This window comes from Rhinatrema bivittatum, chromosome 2 (assembly GCF_901001135.1).
Source record: "Rhinatrema bivittatum chromosome 2, aRhiBiv1.1, whole genome shotgun sequence".
Classification (NCBI taxonomy): Eukaryota; Metazoa; Chordata; class Amphibia; order Gymnophiona; family Rhinatrematidae; genus Rhinatrema; species Rhinatrema bivittatum.
Window position 1 is genome coordinate 267,350,444 of NC_042616.1, and position 21,550 is coordinate 267,371,993.

The 21,550-nt window shown below is 47.3% G+C and overlaps 1 protein-coding gene across 7 annotated transcripts in view; it reads left to right on the top strand.

Annotated features, from left to right (window-relative positions):
* ANLN (anillin actin binding protein) overlaps nt 1–21,550 on the top strand; it is a 212,424-nt gene that overhangs the window by 167,363 nt on the left and 23,511 nt on the right. For 4 of the 7 annotated variants that reach the window (XM_029589491.1, XM_029589492.1, XM_029589494.1 and 1 more), the window contains 5 exons: nt 2,748–2,769; nt 5,233–5,345; nt 5,585–5,638; nt 12,924–13,010; nt 18,858–18,965. In XM_029589491.1, coding sequence (XP_029445351.1) covers nt 2,748–2,769; nt 5,233–5,345; nt 5,585–5,638; nt 12,924–13,010; nt 18,858–18,965 — 384 coding nt within the window. The remainder of the gene's footprint in view (nt 1–2,747; nt 2,770–5,232; nt 5,346–5,584; nt 5,639–12,923; nt 13,011–18,857; nt 18,966–21,550) is intronic. The other 3 variants (XM_029589493.1, XM_029589496.1, XM_029589497.1) reach the window with 1 other exon arrangement.

Here is a 21,550-nt window from a genome sequence, read left to right on the forward strand (position 1 = left end):
TTCTAGCAGCGGGCGCAGTAGAACTGGTCCCCTATGAACAGCGGGGCCTACTCGAGGTACTTCCTCATTCCAAAGAGGAATGGCAGCTTGTGCCCCATTCTCGACCTCAGGGCATTAAACAGGTTTCTCATAAGAGAAAAACTCAAAATGGTCTCTGGTCACGCTGATCCCGCTCTTCTGAAGAGGAGACTGGCTTTGCTCCCTCGACTTAAAGGAGGCTTACACCCATATTGCTATTGTCCCCAACCACAGGAAGTACCTCCGCTTCCCAGTGGGGACTGCACATTTTCAGTAAAAAGTGCTGCCCTGTGGGCTGGCATCAGCCCCACGCGTCTTCACCAAATGCTTGGTGGTGGTTGCTGGCTACCTCAGGCGTCACTCGGTCTATGTCTTTCCATACGTGGATGATTGGCTAATCCGGAGCGACACCCACTCCAGTGCCTGGCAAGCACTGGCTCTGATGGTTCAGACCCTGCAGACATTGGGATTCATAGTCATCTTCCCCAAGTTGCATCTCTGTCCGTCTCCACAGCTAGACTTCATAGGTGCCAGGTTGGACACAGCACAAGCAAAGGCTTTCCTGCCCAAGGATCGGGCAGTCACCCTCTCTTGGCTAGCAACCCTCGTTCTCAACAGCAAGAGGGTTCCAGTCTGCCTACTGCTCCGCCTGCTGGGCCACATGGCAGCCTTTGTCGTGACCCCCTTTGCCCACCTCCGCATGAGGAACCCTCAGTGGGCCTTGGGGTCCCAGTGGCAGCAGGCATCCCAGGATCCAGAGACTCCGGTTAGTCACAGACCCCCTCTGTCTCTCTGACCTGGTGGGAAGCCCTTCCCAATTTGGAAACCAGACTCCCTTTTCAGCCCACGACACCCCAGATGACCCTCACTACAGATGCCTCTCCTCAGGGGTGGGGGCCCCACACGTACAGCCTGCATACTCGGGGCCTCTGGACTGCGGCCGAAGTTCGCTGCCAAACATTCTGGAGCTTCAGGCAATCCGATACGCCTTGTGGGGCCTTCCAGGACAGGCTGCCCTCTTCCAAGGACTTCCTCATCAGAATGGACAAACAAGTGGTGATGTGGTACATAAACAAGCAGGGCAGCCTGGGCCCGTTCCTCCTCTGTCAGGAGACAATGCAGGTCTCGGATTGGGCCCTTTCCAGGGAGATGTATCTACGGGTCTCCTACCTGCCCGGGTCACCTAAACACTGGCAGTCCTCCTCAATCAGTCCTTCCAGCCACACGAGTGGTCCCTGAACCCTGTGGTAGCGGCCAACTTGTTCTGCTGCTGGGGTACGCCGGAGATGGATTTGTTTGCTTCCCCCCCCCCCCCCCCCCAATCACAAGGTGAGCAGATTCTGCTCCCTGATTCCAGTGAAGGGCCATCTGGCCTGCAATGCCTTCTCCTTTCACTGGGGGCAGGGTCTTTTGTACTCATACCCCCCTTACTCCCCTCCTCTCGAGAACTCTGAAATTGCAAGAGGATGGGGGAACCATGATCCTAGTGGCACCCTCCTGGCCAAGGCAGGTGTGGTTCCCTCTTCTCCAGGACATGTCAGTAAGCACACCTGTCCCGCTGGTGACAGCTCTTGACCTCATATCGCAGAGCCAGGGCACCTTGCACCACCCAGACCTCTGGGCCCTGGCCCTCATGGGGTGGATGTTGAGTGCATGATCCTTCAGCCTTTGCAGCTCTCGGATGGTGTGTCCAGGGTCTTGATTGAGTCCCGGAAACCTTCCACCCAGAAGTCTTACGGCTCGAAGTGGAAGCGTTTCTCCATCTGGTGCGGTGATCATGGACTGGACCTTTTCTCCTGTCCGCTCCCCTGCCTGCTGGATTACTTCTGGCACCTGTCCAAGACTGGCTTCCAAACCAGTTCGGTCCGCGTGCACCTCAGCACACTCGGTGCCTACCACTGGGGTGTGTCTGGTGCACCCGTTGCGGTCCAGCCTCTTGTCGGATTTCCTGAAACTGCTGCACAATTCCATTAGTACATGTTGCCATAAATGCAGACACTGCAACATCTTTAATAGATATACCCTGCAATAAGAATGGAAAAATTCATTCTCAAGGTAGATAACTCCCTATGCTTGTAGCAACCCTGATTAAATAAAAATAAGTATGAGAAGATATGAGATCAGTCCAAAATCCAGATAACTGATAAATATTCCAATCATTTTTATTTGCAATATCAAAATAGCCCATCTAAATGTCATCCTACAGTCCACTGACACAGACTGTTTTGCCATGAGGTTACATTTGGAGGGATAAAAAATCTTAATAGTGTAATTTCAATCCAGCAGTATAACAGGTAAATATTTAGCATTTATCTTTACCTGTTATACTGCTGGACTGAAACTGTCCTGTATTAGGATTTTGTTCTCTCGACGCAGCCCCATGACAAAATGTGGTCCTTGTCGGGGCATTGTACAATGACATTTAGACTGTTTTGATGAGGTGAATAAATATTTTTGGAATACTTATCAGTTATCTGGATTTTGCTCTGATATTTAAGAATATTCTCACTTTTGTTTGGACACATTGCTAGCGTTTTTATCCACCCCTGATTATTGCTGCAATTCGGGATTATACATCTGAATATGCAGCTACTAATGCTCCTGCTGCCTCCTCTCTCAGTATGTTTTTATCCAGGCTATACTTCTGTAGGTTACAAATATATTTGTAAAGGAGGACTGCATTAGTCGCAAATTGTTGCTAAGGAAAATTATTATTTTTTTTTTTGTAGAAGAGCAGCTTGCATACACCAGGTAAGCCAATCTTTAATATTGAGACATTTTAGCAAAGCATGTCTGCTGCCCCTATGGTAGTACATGGTAGTGTTAATGAAGAGAGCGCCCATGTGGTAAATTTCCTACCCTGCTGAGTGGATATATATTAGCCCTGTAAGTTACACCCAGCTAAAACTTGACCAGATAAAAGGAGGCGGGGCAGTATGAAGCTTTATTTTGTCCAGCTAGTACTGATACTTTGTACCAACCGATTATCTATCTAACTCTGGTTAGAAAAATTTCTGCCCTAAAGTTAGCCATATAACCAAAACAAAGCTAGTAGGCAGTATTAACCACAGTACTGCTAACTGACAGGTCAATACAGTAAAGTGCGGCCGTGGTTACCCTGCTCCTAACCCGCTTTCTACTCACTTTTCGGCCACGTTAGTCCAACCCACGATCCACTATCCCCTTTAACCCATTCTTACCGCCTCTTTAAATCACTGGGTAACCCCTTCCGCCCGCGGCATGTATATTAGATGTAAACGATCAAATTAGCTATTCCCTCCCATACAGTAATGCGCACCCCGACTATCGCTTTTTTACTCTGCCGTTTTGCCACGCGTTTAACCTGCTAACTTACCGCCTACCCTTACCCCTGCGTGTTAGAGGCAGGGGTAAGGGTAGACGGCAAACCTTTCCCCAGCCCCCGCTCACCTGCCCTGGCCGCATCCATGGGTGCTGGTCTCCGGGGCAGCCCCAGTCCTCTCCCCTCCTCCCGAAGCAACAAAAGCGGAAAAAATCGAAAAAGCAAAAAAAAAAAAAAAAATAGCAACGAAGTGGACGGTTCTATGCTCGGGATTGCCAGTCCTCTCTCCCCTCCTCCCGTAGAAGGCGCGTAAAGCAGCCTTGCTTTGGGAGGAGGGAAGAGAGGACTGGCAGTGTAAAGCAACGAAGCGACTTACTCTTCTTGCAGCCTCCCTCCGGAGACAGACATCGGCGGAGACGGACCGCGGCTCCCCTGCCTCCCAGCTGCCGGCGAAGATGGATGCCTGCACGGGCGAAAGCGGCCCCTGTGCGTGCAAATGGGGCCGCTCAAGGCGTGACGTCACGACGTTTGGCGTCACGGCATGTGTCGTCACGACTTGAGCGGCCCAATTGCACGCACAGGGGCCGCTTTCGCCCGTGCAGGCATCCATCTTCGCCGGCAGCTGGGAGGCAGGGGAGCCGCGGTCCGTGTCCGCCGATGTCAGTCTCCGGAGGGGGGCTGCAAGAAGAGTAATTCGCTTCGTTGCTTTACACTGACAGTCCTCTCTCCCCTCCTCCCGAAGCAAGGCGCGTAAAGCAGCCTTGCTTCGGGATTAGGGGAGAGAGGACTGGCAATCCTGTGCGTAGGAGAACCGTCCACTTCCTGGTACCTGTCATTTCAAATGACAGATACCAGCGTGTCCATGAAGCATTAGGCCAGCGCAGGATACTGTATAGCGCTCTATACAGTAAAATGGGTTGCGCGGGCCTAACTCTTCACGGACGCTTCTTGGACGCAGCTTGCATTTGCAAGCTATTTAAATACAGTTTCAAGTGGTAGGTGAGCAGGACTCTGCGTGCGGCAATCGCAGGTGCGCCCGGCACTAACGCAGCTCTTCCTACCGCTCCTTACTGTATCGGCCTGTGAGCAAGTGCAGATTCTCGCATCCCACCCCCATCTCCTACTTAAAAAAACAAAATACAAAAAGTATGCAATGAAATGCACCCTGCAATACCCAAAAATGAGCTGGAGAAGGAAAGGCTCTTCGTATTTAGCAGAACAGGGAAAAGTGCCTCTCCTTTTACTATGCAGTGGGAGTACCTTTGAGGGTTGCTGGTTGGGTGGGGGTTTTCTCCTAAACTTCGGCAGTTAGGGGATGGAGCAGGAGGGCACAGACTTGGAGGTACTATTTAAAATATTTAGTGAACAGGGAAGGAGTTTATCTGACGTTGCTCATCTGTGTGTTTTGTTTGTTGGCCCCCCCCCCCCCCCCATTAAAGTAGTGAGTAGCAAAATTACCCTGATAACTTTATCCAGGTAACTTTGGCAGAGTGTTCAGCAGACCTGAGTATTTGGCAAAAGTTATCCAAGTGTACTCTCTTCTGGTTGGTTTATTGAATATTAACTTCTTTGCACCAAAATGTATGTTTGCATTTCATTGCATAGCCTTATTTTTGATGGTCTGCAACTACAATTACAATTTGCATCTGATTGGTGTAAAGAGGTTTTCAAAGTTGCTTTAGATAAGGAAAACAATTCCTTTCTCACAAATTGTTGCCTAATTCAAGGCCGAGTTACCAATGTGTCCTATTTCAGCAGTACTTTTTGTGTTAAATGTATCTATCTGTCCATGCTAGTATCACTTTGGTTTTCAGCAGTAGGAATAGGTCTTAACTTCAGTAGAATTGCATTGCTAATAGACTTTAAACCATGTGCTTACTATTCCTACTCTTAATACATGTTTCCCTCAACAGTCATGGCTAGTCCAGGAGGTCCCAATGCTGTACGCACCAGCAGCTTTGTCCTTGTTGGATCTCATAAGCTTACGCTATCTTCAATAGGCAACAGCAAGTTTACTCTGGACAAGGTAATAAGTTATTGAATACTACTTTTCTTGAGACGGTAGTATTAACAGAAAGCAGGTGGTTATAGAACTGTAACTTTGCTAATGGTTTGACTTAAGTTATTTAACTTTTTTAAATGGAACATTTTTGTTCATTAAACTTGAACCCAAGAGCCATTTACTGATCCAAAAACTAGTCATGACAAATAGCTAGTTGAAAACATCAACAGAATGCAGTGATACTGGCATTTCTTTTCTTTTAGATAAAATATGAAGGAAAGGAAAAACAGCTTTTGGGCCCTATTTTCCAAGACAAGGTTGCTATGTTTGCTTAGCTTGTGATTAGCTGGTGTTGGGCCTTTTTTCTCTCTTAATCATATTTAGTGCATGCTATTTCTGTGGTGAAGCTTTTATAGTATTGCTTTTGTTTAAAATAAAAAAAAAATTATGGTGTATACACCTACCTCAAATCACTGAATTTCAAGAATGTGTAGAATAAGCTTAATTATCTAGCAGTTTAGCTCTAGAAAAATTAGTGAAGATGCTTTACGTTGATGACTTGTATTTTATATGAAAAGCTTTATGTATTCACCCTTTTTATTTGTACTACAAATAAGGTTTTATTTGCATTTGTTTATCATCAGTTTTGTCAGGTTTTACATAGTTACTGCTATATAATGCAAACCTATTTTTCCAGTGCAGAGTTTTTTGCCAGCTCACAAATATTTTTTAAAAATGCCTTCCTGTGTAAGTGACATTCCTAGCTTTTTTTTCAATGTTGCATGTTTCCCACCTCTACCCCCAAATCTGCAGGTAGCTCAAGAGTAAGTATCATTTAAAGGTTAACCATTTACATTTCAGATGCTTAAGTGGTTAACTATTTAAACAATATTTACACCCCTATATTGTAGCTCATTGCAATTTTAAATTGAATCTCTTGCACCATTGTTAGGGTTGCAGAATGGTGCACTTGACCTAGCCCAACATTTTAGATTATGGAATATCTTGTTCCTGTACGTACCCGGATCAGTTCAGACAGTGGGTTGAGCCTCCTTTCCAGCAGGTGGAGACAGACTAAAACTTGAAGGATGCCCTATATCAGGACAGAGCCTATCCTCTAACCCTTCAGTATTCGTCTGTCTCCAGCAGGTGTAGCATCTCCCCTTCGGTTCTCTGCTGAAGGCTAGTCAGCCTTTTCTTACTTGCTTGAGCCTAGCAAAAGAATTTCTTTTGGTTCTCGCTTGTTCAAAAAAAAAACAAAACTAAGGGAATTCTGCCTTTTTAGTGCTTTTTTTCCTGTTTCTGTGTGGGAGACGTTCCGTCTCCCAGCTCTTGCCCGGCTCAGGGGGGTTTTGCCCCTTTTGCAGGAGGGTTCCCTGCATAGCCTGAGTCCGTGGACGCTTTCAGGTGTGGGGACCGACGCTCTCTGGGCCTCGTTCCCCCTCTGGCTGCCGAGAGGGTTTTAAACCCCGCTGCTGCGCTCAGTAAAAAAAAAAAAAAAAAAAAAGTTTGTTTTAACCTTTCAATAAGTTGCAGGTACTTGCCTACCTCTAACTTATTTGCAGCAGTTGACCACATTTTTTTCTTTTTTCTGGTCAGAATAGGCCTAGAACTGGCAGCCAGACAAGCAGAAGGCAGCAGGTTTCCCTCCTGCTGTGCAGGCTGTCGATCAAGCTTTTTTTCAGCTTTTTTTTCTTCAGCTGTAGCTTAGCTATGTCTCGGCAGGCAGCCTGCCTGCCTTTCTTGTGGACTGCCCTCTTCGCGTTTTTCGCGGCAGGGCCTCTGCACTGCTTGCCTGCCGGGTGGGGAAGGTCCCTCCTCGGCAGGACAAGCAAATTTAGCCCGGAGCTCCACTCCTCCCGGCATGGCCAGGCCTTTCCCGGGTCGGCAAAGCCCGGGAACTGCCGCCATCTTGGATTTTTCATCGGGGCCGATTTCAGTGCTCGCTGGGGGGCCTTTTTTTTTTTTTGATTTGGCCCCCACAGGTTCCCAGGAGGGGGGTCCTGACCTTCCCTCGCCCCCCCCCCCCCCCCCCCCCCCGGCAAATCCAGGGTCCCTTTTTCAACGGATTTCGTCCTCATGCAAAATCTTATCTAGCTAGCCTGCATGAGCTGGACGAAAGCCCCCCCCTGCCAAAAATCCCTCGTTCAGCGCCGTTGACCACTGGACAGGCTGCGGAACCCCAGGGACCGGTGCGGGTGGTCCCGGGGGTGGCCCCCCCGGTGTCTCCCAGGTCCTCAGGCCACGCTGCTTCCTCGGATTCGGTGGATCCCCCCCTCTAGAGGGGGATGACCCCAGAGCCCTTTCGCCTTTTTCTTAAGGAGGAATTGGAGCCCCTCCTTCCCTTTGTTTTGCAGGAGCTGGGTCTGGAGAGTCCCTCCATGGATAATTTTATGGCCTCGCTCCCTAAGGATATGAACCCAGTTCTGGGGGGCTCCGGGCTCCGGCCTCGGCCTTTCCCTTCCACCCCATGCTCAAGCTCCTTATCCTGCGGGAATGGGAGGCTCCCGAGGGTACTCTCCAGGTGGGGCGTGCGATGGATAAGCTGTATCCCCTCCCGGAGGAGGGCTTGGAGCTGCTCCGTTATCCCTTGGTGGATTCTTATATGTCTGCGGTGGCCAAGCACACCACGATCCCGGTGGAAGGTTCCACGGCTTTGAAGGATCCACAAGATCGTAAGTTGGAGGCTCACCTGAAGCGCATCTTCGACGTCCTGGCCCTCGGGGTCCGGGCGTCTTGCTGTAGCAGCCTCATGATGCGGGCGGGCCTTCAGTGGGTTCAACAATTACTCTGCGCCCGGGATCTGTCGCCAGGTGAGGCAGAACAAGCCGAGCGTCTGGAGGCGGTAACCGCCAACGTATCGGATGCCCTCTACAATCTGGTCCGTGTGCAGGCGAAGGCGATGGTTTCGGCAGTGGCTGCCCGGAGGCTCCTTTGGCTACGCCAGTCCTCGAAGGCTCCTTTGGCTGATCAGTCCTCGAAGACTCGGCTGGGCACGTTGCCCTTCAAAGGTAAGATGCTCTTTGGCGAGGATCTCGAGAAGCTTATGGACTCCTTGGCTGACAACAAGGTCCATAAGCTTCCAGAGGACCGCCCTAAGTCGGCCTGGTCCTTCGCGTCCTCCTGCTCTCGTTTCAGGGGCCAGCGTCGCTTCGCTTCTCGGGGACGGTTCCGCGAGGGGTTCTTCTCGTGCTCAGTCCTGGTCGCAGTCCTTTCGTGACAGGCGGCCCTTTCACGAGGGCCAGCCCATGCGTGCCACCACTAAACCTGCCACGCAATGAAGTTCAGCCGACCCATTCCTCTGTTCCTTACCTCGGCAGACGCCTCTCCCTGTTTTTCGAGGAATGGGTCAAAATCACGTCGGATCAGTGGGTCCTCAACATTATCAAGGACCGGGTACGCTTTCGACCTCGTCAGGGAACTACCGGATCTTTCTTTTCTCGCCTTGCGGCCGGGCCAAGAGGGACGTGGTGGTCCAGACTCTCTCCAAGCTTCTGGATCTGGGGGCGGTGGTCCCAGTCCCGGAAAGGGAGATTGGCGCCGGCCAGTATGCTATTTACTTCACCGTGCCAAAAAAGGACGGGTCCTTCCGCCCAATCCTGGACCTCAAGAGGGTCAATCGGGCCCTCAAGATCCCCCCACTTCCGCATGGAAACCCCACGGGCGGTCATCGCGGCGGTCCGTCCCGGAGAGTTCCTTGCTTCCCTCGATCTCGCAGAAGCATATTTTCATATTCCCATTCACCTCGACTACCAGAAGTATCTCCGATTCCACATTCTCAACCAGGACTTCCAGTTTCGATCTCTCCCCTTCGGCCTCGCGACTGCTCCTCGCACCTTCACAAAGGTCATGGTAGTAGCGGCGGCTTTGCGCCGGGAGGGGATTCTCGTCCATCCCTATCTGGACGATTGGCTCATCAGGGCCAAGTCGGAGACCTCTTATCAGAGGGCGGTGGATTGCGTCTTGGAGCTCCTTGCCTCCCTCGGGTGGATAGTGAACTTTTCCAAGAGCAAGCTTCAGCCCTCTCAGGAGTTGGAGTTTCTGGGAGCCCACTTCGACACCCGAGTAGGCAAGGTTTTCTTGCCACGGGCGCGCGCCCTCAAGCTGATCGATCAGGTCCGGAATCTGATGGCGATACCTTCCCCGACAGCCTGGGATTATCTCCAAGTCCTGGGATCCATGGCTTCTACCATCGACCTTGTCCCCTGGGCTTTTGCTCATATGCGTCCGTTGCAGAAAGCTTTGCTGTCCTGTTGGCAGACAGTGTCTGAGCAGTTTCACGTAGTCCTTCCGTTCTTGGATTCTACTGCCGACGAATTTCAGTGGTGGCTGTCTCTTCCACACATCCTGCAAGGGATGCCTCTTCAAGCTCCACAGTGGACGATAGTGACCACGGACGCCAGCCTGTTGGGCTGGGGGTGGTCTGCCTTACTCAGTCCACCCAGGGAACATGGTCACAGACTCAGTCATGCTGGCACATCAATCGACTGGAAACTTTGGCGGTCCGCCTGACTCTTCAGGAGTTCCTTTTCCTGGTCCGCGGCAAGGCGGTACGAGTCCTGTCCGACAACTCCACCACAGTCACCTACATCAATCGCCAAGGGGGCACTCGCAGTCCCCTGGTAGCCTTAGAAGCCAGCCGTCTCCTTGCTTGGGCGGAGCGTCACCTACAGTGCCTTGCGGCCTCTCACATCGCAGGCAAAGACAATGTTCAAGCCGACTTCCTCAGCCGTCAGTCACTCGATCCGGGAGAGTGGGAACTCTTGGATGCGGCCATGGCTCTGATAGTGGACAGGTGGGGTCCCCCTCACCTCGACCTCATGGCGACTCTGCGCAATGCCAAGGCCAATCGGTTCGTCAGCCGCCGGAGGGAGCACGGCGCAGAGGGCGTGGATGCTCTGGCTCTGCCTTGGCCAGTGGACGTCCTTCTGTACGTGTTTCCCCCCGTGGCCTCTGGTGGGGAAAATCCTCTGGAGAATCGAGCCTCCACCAGGGTCCGGTGATTCTCGTTGCTCCCAAGTGGCTGCGAAGGCCGTGGTTCGCGGATCTCATCAATCTAGCGGTGGACGGGCCCCTGCGCCTCTGTCATCTTCCTCGTCTCCTCCGGCAGGGTCCTGTATTTTTCGACCAGGCTGATCGCTTCTGTCTAGCGGCCTGGCTTTTGAATGGCGTCGCCTGAGGCGCAAGGGTTATAGGGAGGAGGTCATCTCTACCCTACTGCAAGCCCGGAAGCAGTCGACTTCTCTGGCCTATGTGCGCATCTGGAAAGTTTTTGAGTCCGCGTGTACGGAGGCGGGTGTCCCGGCGCTCTCCGCCTCGATCTCTTTGGTTTGTTCTTTTCTTCAGAAGGGTCTCTCTAAGGGCCTCTTCTTCAGTTCTCTACGCGTTCAAGTCTCTGCGCTCGGCTCTCTCCTGGGTCGGGTGGACGGTCATACCTTAGCGGCTCACCCGGACGTGATTCGTTTCCTGAGGGGCGCCCCCCCCACCTCTCGGGCCACGTGTCCGTCGTGGAGTCTCAACCTGGTCCTTCGTGCTCTCTGTGCAGCTCTCTTTGAGCCTCTTAGCCACGCTACACTCAAGGATCTTACTCTCAAAGCTGTCTTTCTGGTCTCTATTTCCTCTGCTCGCCGTATTTCCGAGCTTCAGGCGCTGTCCTGTCGGGAGCTCTTCTTGCGTTTCTCAGATTCCGGGGTCTCTCTCAAGACGGTTCCTTCCTTCTTGCCTAAGGTTGTCTCCGCTTTTCATGTCAACTAGTCAGTTGAACTCCCAGCGTTCTCTCCGGAGGAGATTGCGGGTACGGCTGGTGGCGACCTCCGTCGGTTAGATGTAAAACGAGTCTTGCTTCGCTATCTCCAGGTCACCAATGACTTCCGGGTATCGGACCATCTCTTCGTCCTTTGGAGTGGTCCCAACCGGGGTAAACAGGCTTCTAAGACCACGATTGCGTGGTGGTTGAAAGAAACCATTTCCTCCTCATATCTTTGTCAAGGTCGTCCATTTCCTGAGGGCCTGAAGGCCCATTCTCTGCGTTCTCAGGCTACTTCTTGGGCAGAGAGTCAATCTGTCTCCCCGCAGGAGATTTGCAGGGCCGCCACTTGACGTCTCTGCACACTTTTGCTCGGCACTACCGTCTGGATGTATACGCTCCGGTGTTTGGTTCCTTTGGGCGGCAAGTGCTTCGAGCGGGACTGTCTCGGTCCCACCCGGTCTAGGGAAGCTTTGGTACATCCCACTGTCTGGACTGATCCGGGTTGGTACAGGAAAGGAAAATTAGTTCTTACCTGTTAATTTTCGTTCCTGTAGTACCACGGATCAGTCCAGACGTCCTTCCCTGTCTGTCTTCCGTCCTCTCGAAGTTTATTTTCTTGCAGGTCTGCAGATTTTTATATTTTTTCTTTGTGCAAGATTACTGAGCAATTACACCAGAAGCCTTGGTCGTTTTCTTATACCAAGTTGATGCAAGAGCGTATAGGTATACCATGTTTTTCTACATTATTCTATATTTGCTCCGTTGAGCTTTATGGTTACTTGCTTGATCCTATTTCTTGGGTTTGTTGTTTTATGCTTTGACATACGTTATACTGAAGGGGTAGAGGATAGGCTCTGTCCTGATATAGGGCATCCTTCAAGTTTTAGTCTGTCTCCACCTGCTGGAAAGGAGGCTCAACCCACTATTTGGACTGATCCGTGGTACTACAGGAACGAAAATTAACAGGTAAGAACTAATTTTCCTTTTTTTTTTTTTTTTGTTTTGTTTTTTTTTTTCAAAGAAATTGCAATACATTTTGTGAAAGAAACGTGGTCTACAATTCCTAGGAAAATAGCAAAAGAAGAATCATAGAATCTTAAAGGATTCTTTGTAGACTGCAAGATAAATCTGCCACATATTCCTCCTCCTCTTCCTACCTCCCTGGAGAGTTGGTCTATGCTGCAAGCTCCAGAATAGACTGAGGAGCTTATGAAGCAGCAGTAGTGCAGAACCCCTGTGCATCCTCGGAAAAACATTTTTGTTTGAGCTCTGCTCTGTCGGTGCTGACAGATGACGTGTGTGGCTGATTTGTTCTGCACTCTACAGAGAACCCCCACTTCAAGTAAGCAATTATGCTTTGTTCCCTTCATTCTTAGAATTTTGTATAGTTTTAGTGCTTTAAATCTACTAAAGCCTTTAAAGACAGCATTGAGTAAGTTTATTTTATTTAGGATTTATGTTCTTTATAACACTGCATACAGGTAAATCTTTGCCCCTAAAAGCTTAGAATCTAATGAAAACATTTCAGCTAAATTGCACCTTTTAAACTAAACTTGTAAGGATTCTTGTGAATGTTCTTCTATATATTTATATATATATATTTACATATATATATTTATTTATATATTTATATTTTTATATATATATATTTCATTATAGCTTGCTTAGACTGCAGCAGACCTTAAATGTGTATGATTTACTTATTGTAATCATTTCATAACTATAATACCTCATTTAGCTTTTCCTATTTAGGGAAGATCCTTTACAAATAATGTGGTCAGTTAATGTCTCTGACTTGTGCTGTGACAGAATGATAGAGGCAAATGGAAAATTAACTTTTTTTTTTTCTGCAGGTTCCCTTTTTATCTCCTTTGGAGGGTCATATTTACCTCAAACTCAAGTGTCAAGTAGATTCTTTTGTTGAAGAGAGAGGATTTTTGGTGAGTTTTTTGTAGTTTCGGACCATTAGCCATTCTAGGCTTGAATAATGGTGGGAAGACAGATAGTATTGGCTTTAAGAAACTTTTTTTTTTAAGTTTTCAAAATCTTTTATGAAAATCTCTACAGCAAATACAATGTTAAAAAATAAATCAACATACTGTCAACAGAATAAAATATAGAAAGTAATAAATATACAAGTTGATATCACAAAACCATTGATTCTTATTGTCCCACCAGACCAGTCCAGAATGCCAGAGTTTAGCCCCCCTACCAGCTGAGAATGGATTTGCTGATGTCACAGTGAAGCTGCAGCACTTCTATGTTCTGTCTCCACCAGAAGGTGGAGGTATAAATCCTCCAGCTTGGAAATCTGGGAAACAAATTACACCTAGGAAATTTCAGCCTTATGGGGCAGACTTTCTAGTGGAGAAAGGGACAAGCAAGGGGTTGGTGGCCTCTCCTAACTTGGTGTGTTTGGGGATGGAGAGGATGGATAGCCAGTACTGCTGGTTCCCTTGTTTCTATTCTGCCCTGTTAAATTGCTGTTCTCTTCATCCAGGCAAGCCACACCAGTGGTTGTGCACTCCAGCCAGAAGATGGGGAGAGAGAGAACAATGACTCGCTGATGCCACCCTCCTATAGTACTACTCAGGCACCAGTCAGCTGATTTTTCTCAATATCTAATAGATGGTGGACATAAATTTTTGTTTGTGGATTTCAGCCTGCCAGGATTGAACAGGCCATTTTGCCCTCCTGTGGTGGTAGTTACTTGCTCTCTCAGTTGGGAGTCTGGAAGCAGTCTCAGGAGACAGGACAGGAGTGAGGTGTGAAGTCTGTGGCCCTAGCCCCCCTCCTGACAGGAGAAGAGATCCAGAAGGATAAAGAGGCCCTGGGCTCAGCCCTGCTGCATAGTCATCTGGTCCTTCTTTCTTCCATCTACTCTCTCCCTGCTATTCTTTGTCGCCAGTTTTGGAAGAGAAAGTTTCTATAAAAAAAAAAGTGTGCGTCAGGCAGCGCTGGGAACAGAGAGACTGGGTAGATCATGTATATTATTCCTCTGTTGCGGGCAGAAAGCGGGGGTTGCCATCTTGCTAGGTAAAGGGGTAGCTTTCGATCATATCTCAAAGCATATCGATAAAGCAGGTCGTTTAGTTATCACTGGTCGGTTACTCAGGGAAATGGTAACTATTGGGAGTATATATGCACCAAATGTCTATTCTCATGTTTTTTTGTTTGTGGTTTTTTTTTTAAACCTTGATGCGGGAGATTTTAATTGTGTAGTGGATCCTACGATAAACTGTCACAAACTCCTAGTATCAATCTGGGTCCAAAGAAAGGGATCTCCTACTTATGTAAGCAGTTAAGGCTGATTGACATCTGGAAGGTTTTGCATCCTGAAGACAGGTCATATACTCATATAGCCAGAGCTCATGATTCTATGTCTCGCATAGATTATTTGCTCACAAGTGCTGCGAACTTTACCTTTATCAGTGGAGAAGAGATTGGACCTGTGGAGTGTTCCAATCACGCCATGATCTGGGTTGATGTTAAGAGGAAAATAGGGGGTAGAGTGGTTAAGCGCTGGAGATTCTCGGGACATCTTACAGGGCATATTGAATTCCAGTACTTCCTTAAAACTAAATGGAAAGATTATGAGGAAACTAATATAACAGCAAAGGATAACCCGCTGCTTTATTGGGAGGCTGGGAAAGCTGTATTGCGAGGTGAGATTATTGCGTTCCAAATCAGGTGGAACAAACTCCTCAATGGGAGGATACTGGAACTAGAGGGAATTCCAAAAGGCTATAGCGCGCTATATAGCAGCCCCAAATAGTGTCACCCGGAAAGTGTACAGAGATGCACTGAGCACTCTAAATTATCTGCATCAAAAAACCACCACAGCTTTACTTAATACTTTCCTCAAATTGTACAGATTTGGCAGTAAGACAGGTAAACTCATGGCCAACTTAGTGAGAACCAAACGAGGCCACAGTTATATTGAAGCCCTGATTGCTGAGGAGGGAAAAAGACAGACCTCAACAGAGGAAATTGCCCGTATCTTGAGAGCATTTTATGTTAAACTATATTCTGCTGAAACAGAGGAGGGGGCTAAAGAAGTGGAAGAGTCCTTTTTTTTTCAAACTCTTAATCTACCACAAGTGACGCCTGAACAGTTGGAAAGGCTAAATAGGCCAATAGCTATTTCAGAGGGCATTAAATCTAGTCAACTTCACAAAGCCCCAGGGCCCGATGGTTTCAGCGCCAATTTTTATAAAATACTCAATGTAGAGCTATCTCACCTTCTCCAGGCTTTTTATCAGGAAGCAAAACGACGAGGTACGTCGTCGTCTCCACCCCCCCCCCCCACCCCCCAGTTACCAAACGGGCGTTTATCCCAGGACAAGCAGGATGCTAGTCCTCGCGTATGGGTGACGTCACTGACTGAGCCCTATCACGGAAAACTTTCTGTCAAAGTTTCTAGAAACATTCGACTGGCATACTAAGCCCACTGAGCATGCCACGATCCCTCGAGCCACAGGGTCTCCCTTCAGTCTTCGTTTTTCTGCACTGCAGTTAGCATCGTAGAGAAGGAGCCCTGTGTGAACTTCTTTACACAATCTTGTGTATAAAACAAATTAAAATCCCTCATTTCTCATTCCCCACATCGGTGTCTCTCTTTAACCACCGGCCGGTGAGTTAAATTCTTTCTTCCGACTCGATTTGAGTTTAAAAATTTTTTGGTCAGAAAACCATCGGCTGTCCTGGTTATTATGGCCACATGATTTAAAAAATGCCCTAAACGTAATCGAACTGTGTCGATTACTAATCCACACCTTGTGTGTCTTATGTTTAGGGCAATCCCATGACGTTGTTTCGTGTCCAAAATGTGTGGAAATGACCACCAAAGGAAGAAAGACTCGTCAGGAAAAGATGAAACACCTTTTCCACATCAAGTTAATGCCTTCCACGTCGACGTCAACTCATTCATCTCCGGCTGGAGCGTCGAAATGCTTAGTTATCCGAAAATGTCTAGTGGAGGGCTCGGGAGACCAGTTGTCACTGACCCCTGTCTGCGGCATCGACAAAATCAACGTCCGGGCTTGAAAAAGCCACCGAACATCGTTTAAAGCATCGGCATCAACACACTTCGATTCCGGAGGCCCTGTTATCACCGGAGCAACCAGTAGCCAAAATACCTCGTCCACAAGAGTCAGAGGCCTGCTACCCCAAGGCGTTCCCCCACCTCTAGAGGTGCCGGGCATCGAGCTCTACCACAGGGCCTTGTGGTAGAGCCAATGACGCCTTCACTGCCACCACCTATAGCTGCTCTGACTACACCAGCTATAGCGGAGGAACTGAGCGGATTCATCCGCCAGGCAGTGCAAGAAATGCTTCAGGACTTACATCCATCGACACCGATTCCTCTGAAGCCGGGACCAGAGTCAATGCCATCACCAAGACCATCACCATTCCTGATGCCGGTACCTGTACTACTACCAGGGACTCCAAAACAACCAGATATATTGATTTTTCAACCACTAATGGAAAAACTCAATGCCCTCATCGGTGCTATACCATTACAACCTGTCCCTACTAAACCAGCAGGTATGGGAGATATTTCTGGTAAGTCCCCACTATACGAACTTCAATCAGGACCTTCAGGACTGTCCAGATCAGTTATACCATTGATGCCACCGAGGCCTTCTCCTACTTCTCCTTCCAAGCATACACCATATGACTCCTGGGAGGATAGAAACACTGATTACTCGTCAGGAAGTAAGAAGTCACCTCCAGAGAACTTATCCTTCACCACTTTTATAAAAGATATGGCAGACAGTATTCCTTTTAAATTAGTGTCTGAAGAGGATACGAGACAGCAAACCTTAGAGGTTCTTCAATTTGTAGATCCCCCCCCCTAAGGAATTCCTAGCTATCCCTATTCATGAGGTTCTGGTAGAGTTTCAACATATATCGTGGGAACATCCATGTTCAGTTCCACCAGTAAATAGAGGAATGGACATCACATATCTAGTACAGCACATCCCTGGTTATCAAAGAGCACAACTACCACACCAGTCAGTAGTGGTCGAGTCGGCTCAGAAAAAATTTGAGACTATGATCTCATTCATCTACCCCGCCAGGGAAAGAACACAGATTCTTGGACACTCTAGGAAGGAAAGTCTTCCAAGGAGCAATGCTTAATTCCAGGGTAGCGTCTTACCAACTTTACGCAATACCAGAGAAATCTTTGGAAACAAATGCAACAGCTTGCTGATTCCCTACCTCAGCAGTATCAGGACTCAGCTAATGCAATTATCCATAAAGGATTAAAAGCAGGAAAACATGAGGTTTGTGCTGCATACGACAGTTTTGAAACTTCAAGAGTGGCAGCTTCTGGGATCAGTGCATGCTATTGGGCCTGGCTTAAAGCCTCCGACCTTAGGCCTGAGGTCCAAGGCAAGTTGGTAGATTTACCTTGTGTGGGCAACAACCTTTTTGGATCAAAAGTTCAGGACGCAGTAGCCCAACTTAAAGAACATACAGAGCTAGTACAAGGAGGAGGAGAAACGATGAGGTCATTTGAGGATCTCCACACAGCTTTTAATATTCCATATAGGAATTTTTTTGCATACCTCCAGGTTAGACATTTCCTCTATTGACGTAATTCCTCAACGGGTATCCCTAATGTCTGACCGACTGTATAAATTCTTTGTGCCTCCGACAGGGAAATCACTCTCCTGTGCTGTTTTGCTAAAGCATTGAATAAAAGGCTTACATTACAGGGGTTCCCGCACCTGGCAGATAACTGATCCCAAGAGGTGGCCAGACTATCACTTCTAATATGTTACACCATTGCTTTCAAGGCATCAGAGAGGTCTCTGAAGATGGTACATCGTGAGATGCAATTTAAATCTTACCATAGGCTGTTTAAACCCACAACCTGGGCCTTCAGGGTTATAAATTATTGCCTTCTGATACTTGTATGAAATTTAATATGATGCCGGGTACTTTATATCACTTATTTTGGAACTGCTCGCGAATTTCAGATTATTGGGGGGGGAAATCCTCCATTACGTCAGTTGCTTGCTGAATGTCACAGTACCATTGAACCCATTGCTCTGCCTATTCGAACAACGAGAGGAAATCCTCTTACCTATTACAGATGCCCAGTGGATGTTCCTACGAAAAACTTTTCTTGTGACCAAGAAATCCATCTTAGAGTATTAGATTGTAGCAGACGTCCCATCCCTTACGTATTGGAGAATACGTCTCCACAGAATGGTGGTATACGAGATCTTAACGGCCCATCGTACTTAATCAAAGAAATATGCTCAGTTTCTGGACGTTTGGCGATCGTACCTGATATGTCTCAACCAGAAAGCTAGAAATAACTTGTTTGCGTTACGTTGAGTGGAGATCTTCAAGGCTTCCATCACCATATAATAAGAAGAAATGAACTTTGGTATGCCCAAAATGCAGGACAGACAGTGTATAAGGACTCTAGTCTGATCCAGTGACGTACATATTAGAGGGGGGAAGGGGGGACGGGACACAGTTAACTGTTGGAATCTATATATATTATATACAGTATAATTTTATTTTTGGAGATAATGCAAACAATTTTTGAAGTTCTCTTTAGAAGTTTTCTAGTTTCAAAAGCAAATTCTTTATTCCCTACTTTTCTGATGATTTTACATGCTTGTAAGTACCTGCAAATTAAGATTAACTAGACACATTCTTCTCTCCACCAGCCCAGATCTGAATTATCTTATTGTAAGGGTATTTTACCCTCTGTATTTTACAGTCTGTACTAAGATGATGAAACTTGTTTCCTCTTTTTGTAGACCATGTTCGAAGATGTGAGTGGATTTGGAGCCTGGCATCGCCGCTGGTGTGTGCTTGCTGGATACTGCATTTCATATTGGACATACCCAGATGATGAAAGACGAAAGGTCAGCATGTTTTGATGTACCTAGGCAAATGCTAGAAAAACACAATAGAAGCAGTTTGGGAGGTTGTTTAAAGAACAAACATTTCTGAACAATAAAATGGCTAAATCAGTGCATATCTGAAGGTTAGAACACAGTCATAAGTGGGTCATATGACCACACTGCATTGGCGTTGGTTCGTAAATGATTTTTAGTTACTTCAAATTCATATGACCACAAGTGGGTCATATGACCAACACTGCATTGGTGTTGGTTCGTAAATGATTTTTAGTTACTTCAAATTCATTTTTGTAAGTTAAACATTCTACTAATTGTTGGTTTACCGTCTGTACAGCCTGTTTTCCGTCAATCCTGTTATTTGTAATTAATACTAATTTATACTGTTATTTGTAAAGCCTGTTGCTAATTTATTGTTAATTGTAAACCGCGGTGATGTATATTCTTACGTACTGCGGTATATAAAAATCTCTAAATAAATAAAATAAAACAATCTCTCCCAGGGCTCTGGAAAGGCAAAAACCTTTAACTACTTACACACAGTTCTCTTACTGCAGCAACCTCGCATTTCCCCTCTGTTCATGTTTGTCTGCTGAGAATATCAGACATGTTTTTCTGATGCTGCAGTGCCATAGAGCTTTTGAATATATTTCTTCATTTTTTCTGGTTTTTCTGCTAAAACTTGCTCTAGTTAGAATTTTTTGGCACTTTTTAAGTGTTTTGTCTATGCTGCTGATCCAGTCATGGTTTTCTTTGACATGGCCACTTCCAGCAGGCTTCCCTGCAAAACTCTTTTCATCTCTTCAGACTGTCTTTCCACATTTTTTTTCTCTTGATTTCACTTTATTAAATCCAAATCCAAGTTAGCTTAGAAGGCTTAATCCAAGGACAATGGAGCCATACCAACAGCTGATGGCCAGATCATACTGAAGTGGCCCTCACCCTCTTCAGTACTTTGGAAAGTAGGCTCAGGAGTCTAGAGAAATCTCACTCCCTCCAGTCCACTACAGAGTGCTCAAGTAAGGAGCTGAAGAGTCCGTGCCGTGCACTGTGCAGAGGCTTCAGTCTTCTCTCTCTTCATGGTTTTAAGAGCCAGGAGGTTCTGCAGTGTCCTAAGCTGCTGTCTGGAAATTATTTTTGTCTCTCAGGAGAAAGACCTGGCCTTGTCTGAATCTAAGTTCAAATTTGAATCCTTTGACCAACCTTGTGACCCATGGAGAGAGAATGCTTCCATATGAAGCTGACATTGGTGTAATCATCTGCCCAGTGATCCTCCTGTTCAACTCCACAACGAACTGAAGTACTCGCATAGCATGTCTGCCACATGAAAGTCTTGATATTGAGCCTTTCAGCTCCTCTTAGTGCACTGAACAATTTCCTCTTAGCACTGAAAACATTGGTACAAACTTGGGTTTGGTGATTTTCAATATCATTCTGTTCCAAAGGCCAAGGAAATTAATTTTAGCCTACAGAGGTCCTCTGTCCTAGTGTTTTGGTGCGATTCATACAACCAGCATTCTCTGAGGAGTCTTGGAGCCGTAGATCTATCTGGTTGTGTTGTCTCTGGATCTTACTATTAATCCTGGAGCCAAGGCTGCTTCTCTTCACAGGTAGGGGACACACTCTGTAAGAACAGGAACTGGGGCCTGGAAGCCTTGTGTACATCAGACACAGGAAAGCAGCTTTAGAGTAGTGGTCTGATACATTTTTCCTCTCTTCGGAGGGAGGTGCATATTTTGCCTGTTACAACTGGAGCGGTAATTTTAACTATAGTTCCCTGTACGTACCTGGATCAGTCCAGACAGTGGGTTGAGCCTCCTTTCCAGCAGATGGAGACAGAAAAAAACTCAAAACCCTGTGTCCCTTCAGTATTTGTCTCCAGCAGATGAAGGTGGCAGAACCTGTGGTTCCCAGTCTTTTAGGCAATTTCATTCTTTGAGGAAGTTCTTCCTTCCCTCATCCTATATTCCTTAAGGATCAAGCAAGTATTTGGAGTAAAAGAATTTCAAACAGTTAAAAAAAAATTATTATTATTATTTTTTTTTATTATCAGGAGATACAGAAGCCTGTCTCCTCGCTCTTATTTGGTCCTAGGGGGGGTTTCACCTTGATTCAGCCTAGGACCCTTTTCCAGTGACCCATTGCCTGGCTCCGAGGTGATACTGATGGTACAGTCTCTCCCCCGTTGTGACCCCTAAGAAGAGACATACCTCTGGTCCATTGCTGACACAAGTTACTATTCCTCTGCACCTTTTTCAAAAAAGAAAAAAAAGAATCATAGAAGGCCCCTGCCTTCGGGGGAAGGAGCAGAGTGCAGGGCTATTTTCTACCTCTCCTGCTCGCAGCCAGGCACAACAGGGGTTTGCCATTTTCAGCAGCAATTCCTCCACCCCCCCCCCCCCCCCCTCCATTAATATGCCACAATCTACTTTCTGTGTGGCATGCTGGGAGCCTAACTCGCGCGAAAGGGTGTGTTCGCATTGTTTTCCCTCATCGGTGCCGGAGAATTCTGCCTCCCATGTTTGTGCCGGTAAACCCGCTGCCAGGCCAGCCCCATCCCTGCAAACAGTGGGAATGGCGGCCATTTTGTC